At 51.2% G+C, this 24,296-nt stretch overlaps 10 protein-coding genes across 10 annotated transcripts; 5 read left to right on the plus strand and 5 right to left on the minus strand.

The window, feature by feature from the left end:
- Positions 1 to 87: 87 nt before the first annotated feature.
- Positions 88 to 1,513, minus strand: HO173_008347 (uncharacterized protein; the record flags this gene model as incomplete). Its single annotated transcript, XM_037310247.1, has 5 exons — positions 88 to 150; positions 258 to 622; positions 670 to 1,276; positions 1,326 to 1,345; positions 1,402 to 1,513. The coding sequence occupies 5 exons, from the start codon at positions 1,511 to 1,513 to the stop codon at positions 88 to 90; spliced, it is 1,167 nt and encodes a 388-aa protein (XP_037162833.1).
- Positions 1,514 to 2,395: 882 nt separating this feature from the next.
- On the minus strand, positions 2,396 to 4,292 carry HO173_008348 (uncharacterized protein; the record flags this gene model as incomplete). The annotated part of the gene is made up of 3 exons (XM_037310248.1): positions 2,396 to 2,616; positions 2,666 to 3,673; positions 3,734 to 4,292. The coding sequence occupies 3 exons, from the start codon at positions 4,290 to 4,292 to the stop codon at positions 2,396 to 2,398; spliced, it is 1,788 nt and encodes a 595-aa protein (XP_037162834.1).
- Positions 4,293 to 4,604: 312 nt separating this feature from the next.
- Positions 4,605 to 9,609, plus strand: HO173_008349 (uncharacterized protein; the record flags this gene model as incomplete). The annotated part of the gene is made up of 8 exons (XM_037310249.1): positions 4,605 to 7,286; positions 7,369 to 7,542; positions 7,592 to 7,948; positions 7,998 to 8,193; positions 8,250 to 8,325; positions 8,382 to 8,835; positions 8,908 to 9,055; positions 9,146 to 9,609. The coding sequence occupies 8 exons, from the start codon at positions 4,605 to 4,607 to the stop codon at positions 9,607 to 9,609; spliced, it is 4,551 nt and encodes a 1,516-aa protein (XP_037162835.1).
- Positions 9,610 to 9,745: 136 nt separating this feature from the next.
- HO173_008350 (uncharacterized protein) lies at positions 9,746 to 10,153 on the plus strand (the record flags this gene model as incomplete). The annotated part of the gene is made up of 1 exon (XM_037310250.1): positions 9,746 to 10,153. One exon carries the CDS (start codon positions 9,746 to 9,748, stop codon positions 10,151 to 10,153), a length of 408 nt encoding a protein of 135 aa, XP_037162836.1.
- Positions 10,154 to 11,805: 1,652 nt separating this feature from the next.
- HO173_008351 (uncharacterized protein) lies at positions 11,806 to 13,262 on the minus strand (the record flags this gene model as incomplete). Its single annotated transcript, XM_037310251.1, has 2 exons — positions 11,806 to 13,009; positions 13,099 to 13,262. 2 exons carry the CDS (start codon positions 13,260 to 13,262, stop codon positions 11,806 to 11,808), a joined length of 1,368 nt encoding a protein of 455 aa, XP_037162837.1.
- Positions 13,263 to 14,348: 1,086 nt separating this feature from the next.
- Positions 14,349 to 15,335, plus strand: HO173_008352 (uncharacterized protein; the record flags this gene model as incomplete). Its single annotated transcript, XM_037310252.1, has 5 exons — positions 14,349 to 14,409; positions 14,672 to 14,817; positions 14,886 to 15,023; positions 15,083 to 15,127; positions 15,186 to 15,335. 5 exons carry the CDS (start codon positions 14,349 to 14,351, stop codon positions 15,333 to 15,335), a joined length of 540 nt encoding a protein of 179 aa, XP_037162838.1.
- Positions 15,336 to 15,809: 474 nt separating this feature from the next.
- Positions 15,810 to 16,308, minus strand: HO173_008353 (uncharacterized protein; the record flags this gene model as incomplete). The annotated part of the gene is made up of 2 exons (XM_037310253.1): positions 15,810 to 16,072; positions 16,212 to 16,308. The coding sequence occupies 2 exons, from the start codon at positions 16,306 to 16,308 to the stop codon at positions 15,810 to 15,812; spliced, it is 360 nt and encodes a 119-aa protein (XP_037162839.1).
- A 641-nt stretch (positions 16,309 to 16,949) lies between these two features.
- On the plus strand, positions 16,950 to 17,522 carry HO173_008354 (uncharacterized protein; the record flags this gene model as incomplete). Its single annotated transcript, XM_037310254.1, has 1 exon — positions 16,950 to 17,522. The coding sequence occupies one exon, from the start codon at positions 16,950 to 16,952 to the stop codon at positions 17,520 to 17,522; it is 573 nt and encodes a 190-aa protein (XP_037162840.1).
- A 1,614-nt stretch (positions 17,523 to 19,136) lies between these two features.
- HO173_008355 (uncharacterized protein) lies at positions 19,137 to 22,197 on the minus strand (the record flags this gene model as incomplete). Its single annotated transcript, XM_037310255.1, has 3 exons — positions 19,137 to 19,699; positions 19,756 to 22,124; positions 22,178 to 22,197. 3 exons carry the CDS (start codon positions 22,195 to 22,197, stop codon positions 19,137 to 19,139), a joined length of 2,952 nt encoding a protein of 983 aa, XP_037162841.1.
- A 590-nt stretch (positions 22,198 to 22,787) lies between these two features.
- On the plus strand, positions 22,788 to 24,209 carry HO173_008356 (uncharacterized protein; the record flags this gene model as incomplete). The annotated part of the gene is made up of 4 exons (XM_037310256.1): positions 22,788 to 22,858; positions 22,916 to 22,965; positions 23,018 to 23,093; positions 23,150 to 24,209. The coding sequence occupies 4 exons, from the start codon at positions 22,788 to 22,790 to the stop codon at positions 24,207 to 24,209; spliced, it is 1,257 nt and encodes a 418-aa protein (XP_037162842.1).
- Positions 24,210 to 24,296: the final 87 nt, after the last annotated feature.

The raw sequence follows: 24,296 nt of genomic DNA on the forward strand, positions 1-24,296 counted from the left end.
GCGCTACCTCGTTCGCTTTTCTCGTCTATTTTACATGCTATCACTGAAATGATTGATCGTGGACTTTGGTATTTCTTTGACTTTCTTTTACTTGGCCCTTGGCTTGACTTTGATGTAGAAATCAACAGGTCTCAGGTTGAACCAGCCATCCTGTTTTAGCTGGTAGCTGAAGTCGGCCATTTCGATTCCCACGTCTTTCATATCGTGACAAGTGTAGTCAAGTTCCACATCCATGCGTAATCTTTGCCAATACATACGCGTCTGCCATTTCCAAACCATTTCTTGCTACCTTCGGGCAGCTTTTCAAACGCCTCGCCCACCATTCTTTCTGACTTGAAAGTTTCGGGCCTTTCGAAGACGGTTGGGTCGCGATTCACGCCATGCAGCACGATGATCAAAGTCTGCTTGGCTGGGACATGGTATTTGCCTCCACCTAGCAGAATTGGTCCTTGTGCGTCTGGCAAGGGCTCAATGTTGAACCCAGGTGCCGCCGCAGACAAACGTAGGCTTTCTCGTACGATTCCGGCGCAATAAGGCAAGCTTTCCAGATGATCGTGTGTGAACTCGCCATCACCGATGACCGATCCATCTCTTCGCGGGCTTTCGTAACACACCCTGGATTCTTGAGCAGATAATAAATTGCACTTGAGATAACGCAGGGCGCCGTACTGGATCCGATGGGCGTCGTCACAATCTCGTCGATAATCTCCTGTTCGCTAAGGGCTTGACCTGTTTCGGGGTCTTTGTCGTTCATCATGGAATACAACATGTCTTTTCGGTCAGCTGGATTGGGTTTTCGATAGTCAAGACATTCAGCAGCATATTGACGCATGGCTTTGGTGTCTTTCTCGAATTTAGATTGATAGAAAAGCCAGTTTACAAGTCTGGGTCGAGTTGGTCGCTTGATCGCCTCCGACGTGGCTCCGTTCATCGCATTGATCATTGGTGGTTCTGGTCCAGTCAGTCCATTGAGCTTCCTGCCGTAGAAGCAGAGAGTGGTCGTTTCCAAGTCTGGCCGATTCAATTGACCAATTGCTGAAACCGACGAATCACCGCTCAAGGCCCGCCATTTCGCTGTCAATTCGGATGCACAATCACGCACTTGAATAAAACGATCAGCAACAGCTGCTGGAGTGATCAAGGGGGCCAGAATTCGATGATGAACGCCCCAGCTCGCCTCATCGTCGAATGCGGAGAAAAGAGAATTGTGCACTGCATATCGGATCTCATATAGGGCCACCGACGAATTTGCGAAAGCGCTTCTGATCGCATATTGCTTCACAGAGAGCCACATTCCCCACGAAGACAATCTGTTGGCCCAAGACAGTTATCTTGAAGATCTCGCCTGACATTACGATATCAATTGATGGAAACGTAGGATCGGGGCAAAGATACAATTACCGTACTTCTCCCACAGCTTCTGCAACGACGTCCATGTGTTGCTTGGATCCACGTCCAAAATGTTTCCCCACAAGGGAATGCCTGGTGGCTGTGGGATTGACGTAGTCATCATTACGGCTGCTGCCAAAACCGCACGGGTAATAGAGATCTTGCAGAAGAGAAATATGGGCGTTGCAGAGACAGGAGGGGCTGGTGGATTGGTAGCATACACGATCGCGAATAGAGGTCTTTCCTGAATCGGACATACTCGGGGCCCCAGATTCCTGTCAATTTGGTATAACCCAGATGAGGTGCACTGTTACAGTGTTACTACTACAGGTGGGGGTCCTGCAGCCATGCAGGCTAGCGATCAGAACAAGCGACAAGTAGCAGCTGCCCGCCGCCCCTGCTCCTCCACATACTCACCTCCCGAAGCTCCAAGTCAATCATGCTACGATGGCGGATCGTATGGAGGAATGTTTGGTAAGAGACCTAACGGGCACAAAACACAAAGATTCGCAATAGTATTAGGATGCTAGGTAAATATTCTTGGTGAGGAATCTTGGGCGTCGGCGACCTCAAGTGGTGTCGACAAAACTGAAGACATTTGCATAGGTAGTTTGAGCCACAAAGCTTTGCATTCGTGACTCTCAAACCTTTGACGAACGAAAGCACCGAGTAGGTTATCGTCTGCCAATCCCTTTTCTACGCTCTCTTGCAACCACATGAAAACCACCATACTTCTCGGGTTTTATTACTGAGCCTTCTGCATCAAGCAAACCGCGCTCGCCTGCTACTTCTACGTCTTCTTCGGCAATACATACACTGTCAGAAACCGATCCAATTTGTTGATCGAAAGCAGAACGTGTCAACTTTGCCAGTGCCGTCAAATCTCTCTGATATATCACACTTCTCCTACTGCTCAGCATGCACATAACGCCCAACTCCATCTCTGTTTACACACCTATACCCGTCTCGGCTGGGTATGAAAATCACGCCATGATCGAGACAGGTATCATTCCTCGTCATCCCGATCAATAGTCTCACGGCCTCTTACTGCACCGCCAGTTGGTTTCCTCGCTTTCCCGGTGATGTCTTGCCAAGTCGCTCCAAACCTTCTACCCGTGCTGGCAAGTAGGCCTTCCTCTTCGTCCTCCTCAAGATCCTGATCAAGCTGATACGCATTCAGCTTGGGGGTCCGGAACAGCGATAGAAGGAAAATAACGAAGTACACAGCTAAAAACAACATTAGTCGGGGGACGGAAATAGGTGACTACTTGCGTACCTAAGAATGCGATCTGAGCCCAGAAGGTCACATCACCGAAGAAAGAGAAGTCGATTGTGATGCTGTCAATGAAGGTACTGAGTACACTAGCAGTGCAGACATTCGCGGCAGCCTGAGAAGTAGACACTTCCGAGCAAGGCTTGATGGCCTTTCTGTGATTTGTGCAGTCAGGCTGATCATCAGGATGCCTGAGTGGACGATCGCAGAACGTTTGCGGGCCATAGTGGGCGTATTGTGGGGCGACCAACATGGCCACGGAGTATTGAATTGCCAGTGCCATCAACGTCAGCAAGATTGTAGCGAGAAGTAGCGCTTGAGGTGAAGTACGGCCTTTCCGAATCTGGAAAATCCTGAGCCAGAGGAATCGGATACCAATTGATGCCATGCCGACAACGGAGCTGAAGAAAAAGAAGAGCACCAGGAGGAGGAAGATGACGTAGTCGATTGGGAAGATTTTGGCAGACTTGACGAAGATCCAATTCATCGGGTTGAAGATCTTGTTGTGGCCCAGTACGTACCCGCAGTGGCTTTTGCAGATCGAGTTTTTCGCCTTGTCGATGAACGTGAGGAGCATGCACACCCAGACAAAGACTGCCACTAGCAGCAACAAGATGCCACCTATTAGCTTCAGAGGGCGGAACACAGCCTCTATCTTCGTCCAGGCTCTGAGAAGCCAACCCTGGCCCTCTCCGCTAGCCTCTGCTGCCAAGCGCTCACGGCGGACGAGAGTCCGCTCTTCTCTGACGAGGGCGTCGAGTTCGCGGCGATCCTTTGCAGGTAGTCCATCTTCCCGGCCTTCACTGCGCATTTCAAGTTGTCGCTGGCGCTCGCGGTTTTGTTCCAGCTCAGAGGCCGTATTCGCGCTTAATGTTGGCGCCGATATTGCTGGTGCCGACTTGATTAATGCAACGGGAAGTAGAGCGAAGCCTGCAGCGGTGTAGAGGGCGTATATCAAGGTTCCAATGGTGATGAGCAGTCCAAGAGCGAAAGTCAAGGCACGTTCTCCATCTATCGTTGAGGTCGATGTCAGTGATAAAATCAATTGGACAAGACAGGTAGCTTGCTCACGGTTCTGATCCTCGATAATGTGCTTGAAAAAGTCTAGATCATAATGACCACCCTTGCGATCCTTTGCAATTGGCACAAAGAAGCCCACTAGGAAGATGATAATGACCAAGGCAATGAATGCAATGGTGTACCTGAAAGCCCCCCAGAACCTTGAGCCGATTGTCTGTTGACCTTCCTCAGACGCGACCTCATCGTATTCTTCATGCCAGAAGTAGGTGAAAGGTACGACAACCAGACAGAGTAATGCATCTAGAGAGAATAGGGTGTAGTAGACGATTCGTAAGGTGAGCTTTATGTTGTCGACTTGGTTCTGGGTAGCCCAATCTTTCCTGATGCCATGCTTTGAAGAGGTAGTAGACGAGACCAGCGCCACATCCACCGGTAAAAGTAGCACCGTGGCAAGTAATGAGGTGAGTGTAAAGATGGACACTATGGTCACAGTAGCAGATCGTTCATTGGGAGCCTGGTAGAGGTAGACGAAGATGGAAGCTATTGCAACGACGAGGACAACCACAACGGCGTAAACAACCCATATCAAGGTTGACTGAATGAGAGCCATGGCAGCTCTATGCTCCAGGATGGTAATCAGGAAAATAGAGGAGTCAAACTCGGTCGATATGGAGAAACGATGGCCGTTGGAAGAGAGGGGCAGGCCGGGAAACTTGCTTTGGCTGCATCATTGCAAATTGCACAGCCACACAGCACACCCTTGACGTCGATCATCATGCTAGCATTTGACAGCTCGAGTTGTTCGACTGGATTGCCAGTTACCCCCTTCAACATCACTTCTTCTTCTACATCATTCACGCTCTGAACGATATTCTTTTTCACCCGAGCTTCATGTGCCCGTCATCGGTATCACGCTCTCATAATGCAGTGCTACACGGAGCTCACTCCTCCAACCGCAGTGACACATTCTTTAGCACTACCTTTCCTATCGGCCTCCGCGAATAACCTCGTCGTTGCAAAGACATCTCTGCTGCAGATTTTCTCGCTAAAGTCCGTCGTTACCCATGCCAATGACAGTCCAAGCCGCATTGCCCAGAACGCAAGCCAAAATCAGCGAGAGGATGCCAACGGTCCCGACTCCTCCCTTCCCCATTCTGCAACCGTGAAAGGCGATCGTCAACATACAACCAAGTTAGTATTGGTAGCACAATTTGAGCTCGCGGGAACTATCACCTCTCTCGCTCGCGTGAAAATCTTAAGATCTAAGTCTGGTGGCGAAGCTTTGTTGGTTGCTCTGAGGGATGCAAAACTCAGCTTGGTGGAGTGGGACCCAGAAAGATATAGCATTTCCACGATATCAATACATTACTACGAAAGCGAAGATATACTGAGCAGCCCATGCGAGCCTGATTTGGGATCGTGTGTCAATTACCTGAGCGTGGATCCAAGCAGCAGATGTGCGGCTCTGAAGTTTGGGGTCAGACACTTGGCAATAATACCGTTCCACCAAGTCGGAGATGACCTCGTTATAGATGACTACGATTCTGAGTTGGACGGAGAGCGACCAGATAGAAAGCAATCTACCTCCAAAGCTGCTGCTGAAGGTGGTCCAGATGAGAAGACGCCCTATGCTGCATCTTTTGTGCTATCACTGCTGGCTCTTGACCCTTCTCTATCTCATCCAATACACCTCTCCTTTCTATACGAATATCGGGATCCCACGTTCGGCATCCTATACTCGCAAGGAGCCACGTCGTCAGGCTTGCTTCATGAGCGGCGCGACAATGTTTCTTACGCAGTCTATACTCTTGATCTAGAACAGCGCGCTTCGACGACTTTGTCGTCAGTCAACAACCTTCCATACGACCTTTTTGCAGTGGTACCTCTTTCACGCCTTGTGGGAGGAGCATTGCTAGTGGGCGGTAATGAGATGATTCATGTCGACCAGTCCGGCAAAACCAATGGTGTAGCTGTCAACGACTTTGCCAAGCAATCTACAGCTTTGGCGATGCTCGACCAGTCTGATCTGAACATGAGATTGGAGGACTGCGTGGTCAAGCAGCTTGGGCATGATAACAGCGACTTGCTGATTATACTCAGTACGGGTGAACTTGCCATCCTGTCTTTCAAGATCGATGGGAGATCGGTATCTGGACTCTCGATACGCCGCGTGCAACCCACGGACGGTGGAAATGCCATCCATACTAGTCCATCGTGCGCATCAATCGTTGGGCGCAGTAGGATGTTCGTCGGCAGCGAAGATTCAAGTTCTTTAGTACTTGGCTGGTCTCGGAAATCGGAACGTTTAAAACGGAAACCCTCTCGAACGCAGATGGACATTGACGGCGACGAGGATGAAGTAGACGTTGATGAGGAAGAGATTGACGAAGACGAGGATGACTTGTATGCCGAGACAAAGCCTGAGACAAAGCGCCAGGAGCAAACCCTGTTAGTATCAGATGCCGATGCGGAGGAAGATTACACTTTTCGCTTGCATGATTCAATGTTCAACTCTGGACCCATGACTGGTATAGCTATAAGGCATTCGCTCGCTACAGACACTAATCTTGCCTTGAGGGCCCAGTCCAATACTGAACTTCTGATCGCGAGCGGGCGTGGTAGAGCTGGGGGACTTACAACGTTCCAGCGTAGGGTGACCACGACACAGGTAGATCAACCCAAGATCCAGAACGTACATGGCGTGTGGTCGATCTGTACGAAGCGAAGTCAAGAAGACGGCCGTGGCGTTAGACACGACAAATACATAATTGCATCCGTCACTAACGACACAGGTGACGAGAAATCAGCAGTATATTCCATAAGCCCCTATGACGGTGGTATTGTAGAAATATTGGAGACAGACTTTGATGCAGATACTGGCGCAACTATTGATGTCGGAACGCTGAATGGGGGAACCAAGATGGTTCAGGTTCTGCAAACCGAATTGCGTTCTTATGACCAAGGTGAGTCCGATTTCATATTCAGTCGTCTTGACTTCAGCATCATTGCGGGACGGAGGGGCAACAGTTGGTGGCCAGGAAGCCATACTACCGTGCTTGACGGAGCTCACCACACAGATGGAGATCACTATGTCCAAGCAATGGCGAGTCGACGACGTCACGCAAAGTGCGTAGTGGCAAACATGGTGTTACATATGTCGATCATGTCTGATAGCATCAATACAATATACATTTCCGCCACCATTAGCCCATTGTATCCACCATGCTTGCAGTGCTATATCGACATGTGCCCCGGAACGTTCGTATTGATCAAACAGCTAACTATCTCAGACCTCGGTCTTGCTCAGATCTACCCATTAACGGATGAAGAGAGCGATACTGGACCTAAAGCCATCAGCGCAAGCTTCGCGGATCCCTATGTCTTACTCATCCGAGACGATTCTAGCGCTGTTGTCCTAACAGCCGATGAGAACGGTGATCTTGACGAAGTCTCGCAATCAGAAGCATTCAAAGCTGTCAAATGGTTGTCAGGCTCGCTGTACGAAGACTCCAATGACATCCTACGACTGGAATACCCAGAAGAAAGTGAAGACGAAGCAGGCAATGTGCTTATGTTTCTATTGAACGCAAAAGGAGGCCTACAGGTTCGTCGAACACTCCCATCTTATACCTCTTTTTAGGACTATACTTTTCAAACTTCCTGACTGAGCTAATCGGTCTTGATAGGTATATCGTCTGCCAAATTTAAACAAACCCGTCTACCTCGCAGAGGGTCTTAGCTTCTTGCCGCCTTTCTTATCCCCAGAGTTTAGTGGCCGTCGCTCCTCCGCCAAAGAGGCTTTGACCGAGATCTTGGTAGCAGAGCTTGGAGATTCCACCCATAAATCTCCATATATGATCGTATGTTTTCTCTTTGCAGCGCAAGATCCACATTCTGACTGAGTCCTAGCTTCGCTCTGCAAATGAGGACCTCATCATCTACCAGCCATACCAATCACCCATCGAAGGTAGTAAAGACACATCACTTAGATTTCTTAAGATACCGAATCCGCATCTACCGAGGACGCCGAAGGAAGACCCCGCAGACGTCGAAGAAAGAGAACAAGAGCGGCGTCAGCCTCTTCGATCACTGCATGACATTAGCGGCTACAGTGCAGTATTCATGCCAGGACAATCTCCGTGCTTCATCATTAAGTCTGCGTCCAGTCCACCAGGAGTCATCGATATGTGTGATGGCTCGGTCAAGAGCCTGACTCAGCTGCATTCATCGACCTGTCAGAAAGGATTCCTCTACATCGATGGAGAAGTAAGCCGAGCATGATCAAACGTCAAACATGTTTGCTGACCGAAACCAGGGCATAACTCGCGCAGCTCAACTTTCTTCGCAAAGTCGGTACGAGACAGGCTGGGTTACAAAAAGAGTCCCACTTGGTGAAGAGATCCATGCCCTTGCCTATCACGAGGAGATGGATGCCTATGTCCTTGGCACATGCACCATCGTCGATTTCAAGCTACCAGAAGACGAATTTCATAGTCATTGGACTGCTGAAGGTATACATACAATGCACACCCGACGAGATAGTGTGCAGCCCGGCTGACACGGTTAGAAACCACATTCCTCCCTCAAGCTGAACAAGGCTCCATTAAGCTACTAGACCGCAAAACTTCATTAATCATCGACCAGTAAGTCCTATGCCCATTTCATTGCAGCGGGGCGAGGGCAGCTAACCAAGTACCAGCCACTCCCTCTCTCCCTCTGAAGTCGTAACCTGCGTCCAGACTCTCTCCCTCGAAGTCTCCGAACACACCCACGAGCGCCAAAATCTCGTCTGCGTCGGCACCGCCCTGCTCCGCGGCCCAGACCTCCCCTCTCTAGGCAACATCTACATTTTCGCCGTTATTCCCGTCGTGCCTGAACCCGACCATCCAGAAACCGGTCGTGCCCTCAAGCTCATTGCCAAAGAAGAAGTCAAAGGCGCCGTGACCTCCGTCTCTGGAATCGGCACCCAGGGATTCTTACTAGTAGCACAGGGGCAGAAATGCATGGTCAGGGGATTAAAAGAAGATGGGTCACTGTTGCCCGTGGCGTTTTTGGATATGCAATGTTATGTTAGTGTGGTGAGGGATTTGGAGGGAACGGGATTGTGTTTAATGGGGGATGCCGTGAAGGGGGTTTGGTTCTGTGGGTATACGGTACGAGACTCCTCCCCAATACCCCGTTACAGTCGTCACCCACAGAAGAGATGCTGACCAAATCGGCTATAGGAGGATCCATACCAACTCCGTCTCTTCGGCAAATCGCCCCACGCAATCGAAGTGATAACAGCCTCCTTCCTCCCTTCGGACAAACAGCTCTACATAGCCGTCGCGGACGCAGACTGCAACATCCACATTCTGCAATTCGACCCTGAGCGTACGTCTCCACTTACTCCCACACCTATCCACCCGTCTCAAACACATCCATACATAAAAACGGACTGTGATGGTCACTAACGCCTCATAGATCCCAAATCCCTCTCCGGCCACCTCCTCCTCCACCACACCACATTCCACACCTCCCACTACCCCTCAACAATGACTCTCCTCCCCTCCCCCTCCCCCTCCCCCTCCCCCTCCGCCACCGCACCCGTCTCGGGCCCAATACTCATAACGACCCAATCCGGCTCCCTGGCCCTGCTATCACCCCTCTCACCATCCGCACACCGCACACTCTCAAGCCTGCAATCGCATCTCCAGAACACCCTACCGCACGCTCTGGGGCTGAATCCGAGATCGTACCGGCTGCCCAGTTCGGGGAGTCTGGGCATGGATGGAGGAATGGGACGGGGAGGCGTCGTGGACGGGAATGTGTGTAAGCGGTGGATGGAAGGTGGGAGCTGGAGGAGGTGGGGTGGTGACGGAGCGGAGGAGGGCGAGGAAGGCGTTCGGAGGCTTTTGAGAGAGGTTGCTGGGGTTGGGATTTTGTGATATCGGACATCTATTTCTCATTTATTTGTCATTGAGCTAGCTATGCGCTTAGATATTATAATTTCCTTGTCCTACCGATCTATGAGCACAGCCATAAGCGCCATCGCTAACTGTGAAGCCAAAGCCTTGCCTGTGAATGCTATGGGTAAAAAGAGAATCGCCACATGTTCCTCGCCTCATAGATGCAACGGACAGCAGTAACTCGGCTGCTACAGCACAGAGCAGCGATTCGGGTGATAGCTCGACGCTTGCCACAAACCCCCATGATAACAATCCAGCGTCCCCTCCACCAACCCTGACCGCCTCGACGCCCACGAGCTCGAACCCGACTCTTCCAAAGCATATAATTCCGCAGCAAGTTGTTCCCCAGCAAGCCGATCGCACGCCCCGTCCCGCAGCCCCTCGCCGGGCACGACGGCACCGGGCGTCGGTGCACGATGTTCCTCCACAAGCAGCGCGGGATCGAATCGCATCTGCGCCAAAGCATCTGGGAAGGAAGAGGCAAGGCGCCCGAGTCAGTCAGCGGCAGCGATGGCAGCCGTGAAGGCTTCAGGCGGCGCCGAGGAGGGCAAGCGCACTCTCGAAGGCTTTGACGACTTTGACATCTGGAGGGGAAGCATCAGCGGGGAACGGGATGGTGCGAGGGAGGGAGGGAGGGAGAGACGTAGACGTACAGTGTAACCGCTTCTCCTCCAGACTTTCTTCCCGTTGCTGGACGAAGGCCATTCTCGTCCGTAGCCTACCAGACTTGAATCAGCCAAACTCTCCCCCACACGGCTCGGAAGTGAGCCGTCTCGACCAAGCCCCCCCCGAGAGAGAGAGAGAGAGAGAGAGAGAGAGAGAGAGAGAGACAAACCGCTTCCCCGCCCTCTCCTCCTCACCCGCAACGCCAGCCGTCGTCCACGCGTAAAAGACCTACTCGCCTCATAAGCCCCGATTCCGCAACAAGCCAAGAACCGCCGACGCCGACGCCCACCAGCCCGGCGAAAGGGCGAAAGGGCGAAAGCAAGAAAAAACGAGATGGAGCGCAAGAACCCCCCCCCCCCACACAAACACACCTGAACCAACTCCTCAAACTCCCGCCCCACCCCCTCCTCAACCCCCCTACACTCCTCCATCCGGTCCCAAAACCTCCCCTCCAACCCCTCCCAATCGAACGCGCCGATCTTCTCCCCCCTCCACCGCACCGCTCTTCGTCCCCTCCAGCCCCTGTCCCCCGCCAGCCGAACCGCCGTCTCCGACCGGGCTTTCGATGCCAGCGTCCCCCGTCGCGTGGGAGGGATGGATCGTTTTCGGCGGGGAGGGATGGTGGGGGGAGGGGGAGGGGTGGGGGTGGTGGGGGAGCCGGGTTGAGAAGGGGGGGGTTGGTGATGCTGGGTGGGAGGGGGAGGGGGAGGGGGGGGGGTGGTCGGTGGTGGTGGTGGTGGGTTTGGCGGTGTTGGGGGTTTGTTCTTGCGACATGGTGGACGGGTGGGAGATGTGCGGTTGGGTGGGGAATGAGGTGAGGAGGGTAAGGGAATGAGAGTCAAAGGGGTGGAGAAGAGAGGAGAGGAGAGGAGACGGGGGCTTTGGTGGTTGTTTGATGTGGATTGAGAGGGGAGGTCGTCCTTTCAGGTATGTGGACTGAAGAGACTGGGTTTTGACTGTGGGAGAGGTGTCCTAGGTGGTTATTTCAACACATCAGAGGAGATGAGGTCGGATGTTTCCACGAGCTCGAGCTTCATAGGCTCCCCATCGGAGGTAGATTTCGTTGGGATTATTATATTTCGCGCCTTCTGTTGCCGCAATATTTGATCCGACGTCTACGAATTACTACAAATATTGCTTCCGGCAGCATACACACCAACAAGATTGCAAATGATCCTAGGCTTTGCACATTCATTGGGGGTTGCTCGCATCTGTACATTATAGAGAATGGACTGCTATCTGGTCCAACATAGGATTAAGAAGAACGCTGAAAAATGGGGATGCCTTCGTAGGGCTTGGAACCTTCTGAAATACACAACTCGATATTGAACACCATGTTTTCTCCTACTGAAGTCATACCAAATCCAGATCCATCATCGTTGAGACGGGCAGATGGCCTCCGTTGTTGCACCCGCTGATCAAACTTAATTCAATTCAAAGATATGCCCCGGGGAATACCGTTTTCACTGACACCGAACGCCATACAATCTCGAATATCGTTTCATCGCGTTATCGCTGGCCAGCCTCAAGTTGACCCGGTGTCGTAGTGGCAACGTTGTTAATCTCCGGGGCCCCACCTCCAACATTATCATTGCCAGAATCATTGTTCCTCCTGAATGGGTTTGACACGCTGGGCATCGAAGGAGTCATGCCTCGCATTCTCGACCTCCAGGTGTTTGGCTCTTCAGTCTCGGTCGTGGTCGCGTTATTGGCATTCGAAGCGAGTGCGCGCTGATTTGCTGCCGGACGTCTTGACGGGCGTCGCTGAGAAGGAAACCCGTACCGATCTCGTGCATTGTCTTCTATACCGAGATGCAAGAAGCGGCCAGGGAGCAGCATCCTTGGCCTACCGTTGCTATGACCCATGAAAGCGTATTGAGGTGGATTGGGCATATCCCCCCTCGCACCAGCAGAGTGGCGGCCAGCATGTCGTTCAGCATCAGCAGCGGCTTCGCCTTCTGGGCGTGGCTTCGGTACGTAGTAATCCGCTTTGCACAAGGGACAACAAGCACGACGGCTGGTCAGCCAGGGGTCGAGACAGCTAGCGTGGAATGCATGGCCACATGTCAATCCTCGAACGTCGTCATCATCTTCGAGAGTGTCCAAGCAGATCGCACAGGAGTCACCAGGGTTCGCCAGCATTTCGGTAGGAACAGCCATCTGGATCTGGTCGTCATCATCGAGCTCTTCCTGTGTTTGTTCTTCCGATGAAGTGGCGGCATTAGGCGTAGCTTCAAGTGTCCCTTTGGCGTCTTCCGCTTTCACTTCGGACTTCTTAGTCTCTGCGTCGCTCGGTTGCTGCTCTTCTGGGGCCGCGAGGATTTCGGGAGCCTTTGTAGATCGTGGGCTGTCCTTATTCTCCTCCGTTATATGGCTTTCTGCGGGGGTTTCTGGTCTCTTCACTTCTTCCGATTGTTTTGCCATTGGTATCGCTCCATCAGCATTTCTCAGACTGGCGGCCCTACTTCCCGAAGGAGCAGCAACTCCACCAGCAGTAGGTAGACCTTCTTCGGCACGTGTAGTCATCCATGCTTTGTATTTCATTAGAGGAAAGCGCTCGTTGACTTCCTCCATTGACATCAATTTTTTCTCTCTTCTCCGTCTGTGCGTCCTCGGCATCGCCGTCATGTCTATTGGTTCGCCATTTTCGTCCTGTTGCGCCCGACGATTCCTTTGATTGTACCTGAAGCAGTACTTGACACCAACGATAATCCTACGAGTGGGTTGTTAGCTCATCTTGTAATTCAGATAACTTGAGTAGGGTGAATGGTCATTCGAATCCGGATGCGCCGCGAGACTTACCATAGATTTGTGAACACGACGCCAAAGCCCAAGGCCACAAAGAAGAGTAAGGGAGAGCTGGTCGGTCCTCCACCACCGGAATTGGGAGCGGCTGATGATGATGCTGTGGGAGAAGGAATCACGGTGCTCGAAGGCATTTGGGTCGTTGCTGCTGAGGTGGCCATATTTACTACCGTTTATACTAAGAGTATGGCTGGATTTGCTGAGGTTAGACTTGGTCGATCGAGCAATTATACAAATATCAATGGTGGTGAACTGCAATGTCTTCCTTGAGGTAGAAAGTCGGCTGACGGAAAGCTCGGGGTCTTGTGAAGTGTTGTGAGAACCTTTTCCTCGTAGCTAAAAGCGCGCGGTTTTCATCCAGCTCATCGTACGTGTCCAGTCGGCTATTGAATGAAAAGTGTGAAGTGCATTGGGATAGGAAGTGTCGAATAAGGCGAGTGGGAGAGAAGGCGATGGGTGGTGATGGTGACGAAAGACGAGTCTGACACTTCCGTGATCTCCGAAGAGGGGGGAGGGGGGGGGGACCCTTATGTTGTCAGGGTCACAAGAAACAAGACATAATTCTCAAGCAAGTATCCATAGACAGTAGTGAAAGAGATGATGTATAGATGAGATCAAACACAATTTCCACGCCGTGTCGCAGAGGGCGAATCACTGTATGATGAGTGAGAAGATAGAGCTTGGAGATGAAATGAAAAGGGTTGGAAGGGCTGGTGGCGGCAAGATGACTGGCAGCTTGGCAAAATTGGCCTTATGTCTCGCCTGAGCGGGAATTTCCCTAGCCTAACGCGAGTCGGAAGGCAACTAAAAAACCCCCTCCCCTAAAGATTGAGCCCGGGCCCCCCCCCAAGCCGCAGGCCTGGAACTGGAGATCTTTAGAAGATGCTCTCGTGACTCTATACAATTACCGTACGACGCTTTGTTTATCATTTTCCCACTTCTTCCTCGCACTTCAGTAGTACCTTAGTCTACTTGTACTGTTTGGAGTCGTCCATATTCTAAGCATAAAGCAATCAATCATCTTAGCAGTGTTGAGACTCGAGTTGCGAGGAATTACTACCTAGTATTCCCTTTGTTTGCGGGGTTGGTCCTCGTAAACTTCCTTTCATTGGACCTCTTCTCCTGCAGACAATCTAATCCCCATTCATCACCATCACCAGACAGACTCTCACCAGACTGTCACACCACCAAAGCTCCAAGATTGATTATCTTGCCTCGAAACTTGATTTTCCAATCGTTCGACCAGCATGACCGACAGTGATGCCAAGGCTACCAATCCCGTCGTCTTCTTCGACATTGCGCTTGGAGGTAAGAGAATAGTATGATTCGCAGCTTGTGTCAACCTACATCACTTTTCCGCTCTATTGCTGCTGTATGCTGATCTGGCAAACATTGCATCTTCTCCAATGTTACTTGCCTCGAGCTGCAGGATGAGGCCATCTCTACCCCGCCAATTTGCTCGCTCAGGCCTAGTCCATCTCACCATCGTGGTCTAAGCCTTCTCCGTTGACTCCAATTGGTCACTGTCATCGCTCCTCTGCAGTTGTACTTACCCCTCTGATACTTGCAGGGGAGCCATTGGGTCGAGTGAAGATGGAGCTCTTCGCCAACGTCACACCCAAAACCGCAGAAAATTTTCGCCAATACTGCACAGGTGAGAACAAAAATCCTCAGGGACGACCGCAGGGCTACAAAGGCAGCAAATTTCACCGGGTTGTATGTCAGAAATCGACCATTCCCTCTTCGGCTGGATGCTGACGACGATGCCATCTGGTTGATCGCAGATCAGAGAGTTCATGATCCAAGGTGGAGACTTCCTCAATGGCGATGGCACCGGCAGTACCTGCATTTACGGCACGAAAGCTTTTGCGGATGAGAATTTCCAGCTGAAGCATGATACGCCCGGGTTGCTAAGCATGGCTGTTAGTACTTCACGTGTGCAGGTATTGTCACAATGCAGCGGATGCTCATGCTTTACTAGAACTCCGGCAAAGACAGCAACGGCTGCCAATTTTTCATTACCACTGTATGTCTTCCTCCGTTAGACCTCACAGTGTGGTCAAACCGCTGAAAGCTTTGTTCAGGTTCCCACGCCATTCTTGAATAATAAACATGTCGTCTTCGGCAAGGTTATCGACGGGATGGATGTTGTGCACAAGGTCGAGAACACCAGAGTGAGAGGCGAGAGCAAGCCTGCGACAGATGTCACAATCGCACAGTGCGGCGAGATGTAATTTAGTCACAATTTCATGAGGCAGAAAGCAAAATGCGAATCCAGCAGGCATTATTCAAGCTGTCGGTTCGCCAATAACTCTTGACAATTCCAGTACTGACAACTGCATAGTATCCTGCATTTCCGTCTGCATAACGAAAGATGCCTGCAGCAATGAGTCATGCAGTACGCAGACATGTAGACCCGAGAAGATCATCTACAGCATGGTACGAAAGTCAGATATCAAAACACTGCTCATCACCAAGGCTTGCTACTTTCCAGTGCTATCGACCCCTAGACGCTTCCGTACCTTCCAGCAAGCCTGCAGGCACCTTTTTAATAGATTTTGGAGACCTGAACCTCTCCGTCTGCGCAATTTTCCCTTCAACTTTAATTCACTCCATTTCCGCCACGCTCAAGACCGTTCTTGGCCTGCCCGACACTTCTTTCTTCGCCACCGCAACGCCTTTTCTTCCCTACGAGGACCATAGATGCCTCAGGGATAGTGAAGAAAATCAGACAGAAGCAGAACATTGCCATTATCATCTTTAGTACCCCCTGGAGTTTTCAATGGGATATCAAGGATCTTGCCCCACTTCGGTCTTTCGCCCTGCTCCTCGATCGGCCTGTCCATGGCCCCACTCGCTTCCTGTGGCGGGCCCCTTACCAAATTCCACATTTGATCATCCCCAGGGTCCCAATCAATAGCATTCTTTTGATTGTCGTTGAGGTCCAACATCTTCAGCGTAATGAGGGTGCCTGTGTTGCTGTAAAAATACTCAAAACTCGCCTCCCAGCCCTTGCGGGCCAGGCGCGCAATGTAGGTTCATCCCTTTTCAGTGCACGTCTCGGAGATTCAGATATCCTGCTCTGGATTTTCATCTATGAATGCTTTTACCATCAACAATAACGAAACGGTAGACAGCCACGAGTTGCGAGGGCTTGTCGATCAAATTCTCCTGGCCTGTATCTCCTCTGTCCGAATTGGTAGCCATCCTTCTGCAAGTTCAATGTCAGAATGAACAGGATGTACAGATGGGAATGATTAATGAAGAGGACATTGTAAGCCTTTCTGTAGGGAAGTCTCAAGGTATAGTCTCTCGAAATATTTGATTGCTGATTGCCGATCTATGTGTTGGTCAGTTTCTTTGTGTTTCGAGCTCGTTGGTTTCGATTGATACCGCTGCAAGTATCCACGAGCAAATTTGAAGCATACACCCTTCAAGCAAGCGGCTTCTCGAACAAGACCGTATTTTGTCAGGTGGTGCCGGGGCATAGGGTTTCTTGACAGCTCCAGCGCTATCACCATTCAAGACTCTACGGGTGGATTGCGGCTGGCGGCCCCGAGCAATCAAAGAAGCAGGACATCTTCCCGACGACGAACAAACACAATCGATCAGCATTGGTTTTTGCGCTCGCTGAGACGACTTTCCAAAGGGATGTCCCAAAATGTCGTCCTGCATAAAGCTAATACATTTGGTACACCATAACAAATCAAACGAACCAATCAGGGCTACGCGTCACATTTTGTGGGGTTTGCCCCTTCGCTGTGGGTGAATCCCCTCTTGCAACCTCTTGCTCTGCACAACCCCTTCAACTGGCCAGCAACTTTCAATCCAATTGCTCAAGCTCAACGATGAATCGAGCTGCGCAGGGAACGACTCCGTCTATTATCATCAATCGCACCATGTTCATCCGATCCACCTGCTCGCTCGGCTTAATGGCATTCAGTCGTCCAATTAGCATCCTGGCCAGAACTTGCAACGTCCCTCCAGTCAGAGCAGCTTCCGCACGGCTTGGGATGCACATTCACAAGTGCCCATCCAGGCCGTTCCACTCCAGTATCCGCACGCTACAACAATCCCAAGACAAAGACACCGCCTCTTCGAAACCCTACACAAAAACCACTCCTCCCCCTACCAACCTAGAAAAGCAGTCGGTCCAAGCACAGGCGCCGACGGACGACGAAATGGAGCGCTTCATCCCCGGATTTGCCAACCTCGGCGTAGACGCAAAGCTAGCGCACATCCAAATATTGAAAAGCCTTGGGAAGTATGACCCAAAGTGGAAGCTAGGGGCGTACGAGGCGTTGACAATGAAGGAGAAGGAGATCCAGGACGCGGACAGGTGGTATAAGAAGGCGTTTCGGAGCATAGCGTGGGGCCCGACCATCTTGATCAATGCTATTATCGCTGTGATCTGGTTCTGAGGATGGGGAATGGTATTGGGATGTGGAGAGGAAAGGGGCTGGGATGGGACGGGGTGGCTGCGGGAGATAAGGACAGAGGGTGTGGTATGAGGCATTACATACTTTACTGCCGTGGGCAAGCCAAGCAGCGTATTCCAACAAAAAAAAGAGAGAAATCATAATAGTGGTATGCCGCTCTGCCACCACAGTTCCTCTTCCTCGAAACGACCCATCCACAAACTACCTTACTCGTCCCAGCCGTCAGCAACCAAGACAAGTAGTGGGGTCCAATTTTCGCCAGCTGCATCGACATGCAGAATATGTGGGCCTTGAAAACGCACGTCGCTCCGTGTATCCTACCAACATCATCATCTCATCCAACTAAGTACTCTACAGAATTCAAATCCCCAGCACCCTCAATATGAACGAATGAATGAATGAATGAATGAATGAATGAACATCAGCAACCCAACCACCCCCTTCGCAACCATACTGATCCCGTATTTCAAATGTCAATACACAAATACCACCTACCCCCAACGATGATGATGATGATGATGATGATGATGCGATTGTTCAGCAGCCTCGAACGGAAAGGGCTTGAAAAGGTAGCCAGAAGCCGAGCCTCAAGGTATCTTGTCGCGATATGATTGATTAGTCGGTTAGTCAGTCAGTGTGTCTGGCGAACTGGTTGAAGGGTTCTTAGGTGGAAGGGATGGAAGGATGAGAAGGGGAGGAGGAGGGGGGGGGGGATGGGGGGGATGACATCGTAGACGACATACTGCCCGCGCCGCTCTCTGCCTTTGTAAGAAAGTTGACTATAGCGCTGATAGGAAAGGAAAGGAGAGGAGGGAGGAAAGGGGAGGAAAGAAAGGAAGGAAAGGAAAGGAAAGGAGGGGAAGGAAAGGAAAGGAAAGGAAAGGAAAGGAAAGGAAGGAGGAGAAGAAAGGAAAGGAGAGGAAAGGAAAAGGAAAAGCGGACACCATCCCCACGATCCGGAAATCGGGCAATTGAAGCCGCCTGGGAAAAAATGCGAGAAGTCACGGTGGGTGGTTCAAGACGATTGTGCGGTATTGCGCTGGGGTGGGGCGGTAAGAGCTCGGAAGAGAGACATTTTTTTTAAAAAGATACACTTTTGATTCTCTTCCTTTGGTGCTTTCCGATTTTAATCAGAATATAGATGTAACAAGGCTTGTCACGACGAATGTATCCTACCACATAAGTAGAGGAAGGACGAGGAGGGAAACAAAGGGGGGATGACGGGATGAGATCCGGGCTGGGACGGAAGTGGGGGCGGTAGGTATGTAGTGGACACTGACTGGCAAGGCTGCCTTTTATTGGACTTTGTTGAGGTTATGTTTTTTTCTTGACGATATAGATAGAAAGTGTGAAGGATCAAGGGATGGTATTCACCGTACCGACGATGGGTTTAGAGGGTTTCTAAGATAGCCGCAGTGGCTGGACGAGATCGGTCGAAGGGGGAGAGGAAGTATTGAGCGAGGGACCGGGATTACAATACAGAGGAGCTTGTCGCTGGTGATGTAGTTATGTTGTACAACGGATTGTATTCCAGTCTGTTGATGGGAAGCAGAGTCGATAGCAGGCTAGGATGATCGAATTCCGAGCACATCATCGCTAGCCATCCAAGACGCCACCCTCCTTCAGACTCTTCCAGAGATCCGGCTCGAGGAACTTCCCCACGCTAACGTCCTCACTGAGACCCTTCCGTCTCCTCGTCTTCAGCACAAAGTCTCGGGCCGTAGCCATCGCGCTCGCCATCTCCAGCGGCCTCGTCTTCACTTCTCGGTCCAGCGGATCTCCGGGCACGACGCTCCATCGGTCGAACACTAGACTCACCATCGCCTGGCCCTGCGTGTGGATCCGGACATCGGTCTCGAAACCGAACGAGTCGATGACAGGCACAAGACCCCTGACGCCATATAGAGGCGTTCCGGCAATGGGACCGTCGGAAAGGACGTGGCCTCGCCGCCTGGAGAGAACGGTATAGAGTGCGGAGACTGAGTCAGCGGGTCCGGTCATGGAGACGGTGTAAAGAGGTTCGAGGAGGCGAGGGGAGGCGGTCAGGAAGGACGAGTAAAGAGCGCGACGGGTCGTGGGGATTATTTGGCCACCACCGCGGGAGATGCTGTCGGCGGCCAAAGAGATGTCGGTCAATTTGAACTTGGTATTGCGGATTGCTGTCACAATGAGTCAGCATGAGTCGCGGAGGAGAGGGTTGTGAAAGCGTGCGTACGTTCTTCACAAAGCGGGCCTTCTCTTGTGCCCCAGCTGAAACCTTGGCGGAGAGTGTCGCGAACCGTATTCACGAGCTTCTTGTCGACTTGCGAAGGGAGAGTGTCATCTTGCAAAATATTGGGGCCCATCTCCTCGGGACCAAAGGCCCATATACTTCTTGAAGCAAGCTTGTCCCAGTCGTACTTATCCTCGAAGAATTGGCCGACCTTCCGTATGGGATCTTTGATGTTGACTTTACCGCTTTCGATGTCTTCTGCTATACCGTCGTCCAGAGGCTCAGCGACCATGGTAATCTTGTTCTTCTTGTTAGGTGTAATGGCGTAGCACATAATGGCAGATGTCTCAACAACAGTCTCGCAGAACCGAGTTACAGGGTCCGATACTTTGAGCTCCATCTCCGAGTAAAGCCTGCGTAGATCATGAAGGACACAATCCATGTAGAGCTCGCCCGTCCCCAGGATAACGTGTTCGCCTGATTCTTCGACTTTTGTGGTGATCAGAGGGTAGCTTTTGTTCACCTTTCTTAGCCCATCCAGCATTTTCGGCAGCTCTGAAGGGTTGATGGGCTCCACAGCGACTTTGAAAACAGACTCAGTGAAATGCTTGACAGGCTTAAAGATGTACGCATCCTCATCGTCTGGAAGTCTTGGCGGGACTATCGTAGCTGTTTTGACGATGGAATTGTCAATACCACTCAGTAGGACCCAATTACCCGCTGGGACGCCACTTGTGGGAATATTGTATCGCGACTCAGCAATCCAAGTATCTGATATAGTCGAAATGCTCATATCTTCCTCGTCGTCTATCGTATAGCCCTCGCCTAGTACTCGGACCTGCTGCCCTGCTTTTGCGATGCCGCTCAGTACTCGGCCAAAAGAATAAAAGTGCTCAGCGTCCGGTGTGTTAAACAATTTTGTGACTTGAACAACCAAGGGGCCGTCTTGATCGCATTTTGCGATTGACTCGGCGGTCTTGGTATCCGTAGGCCCTGTATAGTAACGATCGAGCTTCTTCCGGGCTCCCTCCAACGGCGACGGGACATGCTCCACCACCATATCCACAAAGCCTTCAGCTCCGCCGAAAAATTGCTCGCAAACCATCTTGAGGAGGTCTTTGGCGTCGGTCTTATACTGCGAAGGCTTCAGAAAAATCCCCAGTGTTGCCAATGTCTCTTTTAGATCCTCTGGACTTTCGCTTATCGTATGAGAGTACAATTTGTATATTGGCTCCAGAACGAAATTGACAAATGTTCGTTTTGATCGTTCCTCTGTGCCTTTCCTTGTGAATGATCTCCGCTTTGGGTTGAAGAAGATGTCGCCCCACAACCGCACACCGAAGTCTTTCGCATTGACATCTGGGTACTTTTCTGCATACATCTTTGCAAAAGAAGGCAGCGTGAACATCCAGCCCATGCTGCTGCAAGCGAAAGCGACATTGCCCTTTTCCGGACTTAGCCTTCGCTTTCCTCCTTGACCAGGTAGTGTGTTCTCGATAACATTATTGACCTCTTCTATGACATGCTTAAGCTTAAAATATGCATCCGTGGGCGGCAGCTTCAGCTCGAGTACCAATCGGTCCATCTTGTTGACGACCAATGTGAGTGGAAGGTCCTCTAACACTGCATGTTTGATGATCTGCTCAGTATTGATCTGAACGCCTTCTACCACATCAACCACCAGGACAACTCCGTCAACAAGCCTTAATGAAGCTGCTACTTCGTCCACAAAATTGACGTGGCCCGGGGTATCCAGTATGTTGAGCAAATGTGACTTTCCGCGTGTTCCTTGCATGATTAGACTCATCGGTGCCGACTTGATTGAGATTCCTCGTGCTCGCTCTAAGATGTGGACATCTGTATATCTGAGCTGCTCATCCCTCTTTCTGCCCGTTCTTTTCTCCTGCCTTTCGGCTATGTCATGTGTCTGGAGGACCAGCATATCCATCAAGGCTGTTTTGCCATGGTGTAAATGCCCCGCAAATGCTATGTTCCTGATCTGCTCGGGGAAGTTCATCATGTCCGTCATGAAGTCGCGCGCAAAGTGCACGGGTGGTAAATCTGTTTCCTGGACCGTGAACTTTTTCTGGACCACGGGTGCGATTATTGGCTGCGAAAGGGGTTGCGCATCCTCCTCTTGTACCATGGTCTCCACGCCTGGACCGTAGACCTGCTGCGCTGTAGGATAGTATTGCTTGTCCTCATGCAGCACGACGGCATTGGAGGGTCCATCCTCGTCAATCTCCATCAAAGCCTGGTCATTGGGCACGTCCTCTTCGTTTGCCTCGTCCTCGTTGACGTAGGCGTCCCCAGTTGCGCCATGTTGCGACTCCTCCTCGGATTCTTCTGCCTCGCCGATGAAGTTGCCGAACCTAGAGCGAACTGTTAATATATCCTTTTTTGAAGGTGAACGGCGAGCACTCACTCATCATAAAGGTCGTCCATTTTGGCTACAGCTCCCAGCAAATGAATTGAGGGTCGAGTGTGAGCAACAACAACATGAAATTTCTCGACTTCAAAACTGTGAAGCGACATGCGGCTCAATTACCTCTTGGCACGTGACCTTGGTCTTTTGGCTCCCGGCGCTAGCATCCCGTTCTTGCGAACCTAAGTTGGGAAAGCCCGAGGATTGCAGGCCGAGAGCCGAGAAAAAGAACCGGTGAGAATACTCAGGACGGTTTTAAGTATCCGGACACTTAAGCAATACTTTAACAGCTTCATAACGAGGTGGATTCCAAGGACACGTTCAGCTATGAAGTTGTACAAATGTATCAGAAAAAGATATTTTGTACCAAAATAATGTCCATCAAGGCCTTGATTGAGAAGTTATTGTGGATGTGAAGAGGACGCACTGTTTCTGACTATGTTAGTGTCCGGATATTAAAAACCGTCCTGAGTAAAGATTACTTAGGCATTGAAGCTCTTATAAACTTGCATCCCCGACTCGCATCACCGCTGCATTACTTATTCTCATTGCTCCGCCCGGACACCCATCATCACGTACACTACATCTAAATCCGTCTCATCCTACAAACATGGCTCCTCCCACAATGACTCCTGTATACATTGTTTCTGCTGTCAGGACCCCAATTGGACAATTCCAAGGGTATGTGCATGATATGCGAATGGTTTGCTTCCCAACGTATGCTGACGTCTGATCCAGGTCACTTGCAAGTCAGACTGCCATTCAGCTAGGCTCTCACGTCATCAAATGTATATCCTGTCAACCTATGAGCACGCAATGAGCCAGGCCAACCCTTCACAGCTGCCTTAGAGCGAGTCCCCAATGTCAAGCCTGGAGAGGTCGACGAAGTGTACTTCGGCAATGTCCTCTCAGCAAAGTACACCAATCCTCTCAGCTTCTTTTGCTCAAAGTTTCTCTACTGAACGCACCCAGCCTCGGCCAGAATCCTGCCCGCCAATGTGCCATCAACGCTGGCATGCCAAACTCGACTGTCTGCACCACCATAAACAAGGTCTGCGCCTCCTCCCTCAAAGCCATCATCCTCGCCACCCAAACGATCATGACCGGCAACGCCTCTGCAATCATAGCTGGTGGCACCGAATCCATGTCCAATGTGCCCCATTATCTCCCCACTCTCCGAGCCGGCAGCAAATTTGGTAATGCAACCCTTGTCGACGGCCTGCTGCGTGATGGCTTGACAGATGCTTACTCCTCCGAGCACATGGGTCTACAGGGGGAAGAGTGCGCTTCAGACCACGGTTTTGACCGTGCAGCACAAGATGCGTACGCAATCCGCTCGATACAAAAAGCGCAACACGCCACCAAAGCTGGTCTCTTCGCCCCAGAGATCGCACCTGTCTCCGTTCCCGGTCCTAGAGGGAAACCAGCAACCGTCGTCGATAAAGATGAAAAGCCTCAGATGCCACTCAACGAAGAAAAGCTTAAGGCAATGAAACCCGCTTTCAAAACTGATGGCTCCGGCACCGTGACAGCGCCAAATGCCTCTCCTCTTTCCGATGGCGCTTCTGCTCTCGTGATCGTTTCCGAGGAATTCATGAAGGAGAAGAACCTCACTCCACTAGCGAAGATTTTAGGCTGGGGCGACGCAGCACAAGCTCCTTCAAAATTCACTACAGCCCCTTCCCTCGCGATTCCTAAAGCTCTCAAGCATGCTAGCACCGACATCAGCGAGGTCGACGCCTTCGAAATCAACGAAGCTTTCAGCGTGGTAGCTCTAGCGAATTTGAAACTGCTTGGCCTGAGCGAAGAGAAAGTCAATCTACACGGTGGAGCTGTGGCGTTAGGGCATCCGTTGGGGTGCAGTGGGTCGAGGATCGTGACAACGTTGCTGGGCGTGTTAAGAGAGAAGGGAGGAAGGGTGGGGTGTGCTGGAATCTGTAATGGAGGCGGTGGGGCGAGTGCCATCGTTATCGAGAATTTGCAGGGCAAGGGAGAGACCAATGGGCACTCGAATGGGACGAATGGTGCATAGTGAGAGGACTGGTATTCCAACCCGTGTTCTTGAAAACTGCTAGACTCGCGGGAGATGGTTATCTTTCGCTGTTGTAGTAGAGCCATC

This window comes from Letharia columbiana (genome assembly GCF_014066305.1).
Source record: "Letharia columbiana isolate WasteWater2 chromosome Unknown Sc0000030_s1, whole genome shotgun sequence".
NCBI classification, from domain to species: domain Eukaryota; kingdom Fungi; phylum Ascomycota; class Lecanoromycetes; order Lecanorales; family Parmeliaceae; genus Letharia; species Letharia columbiana.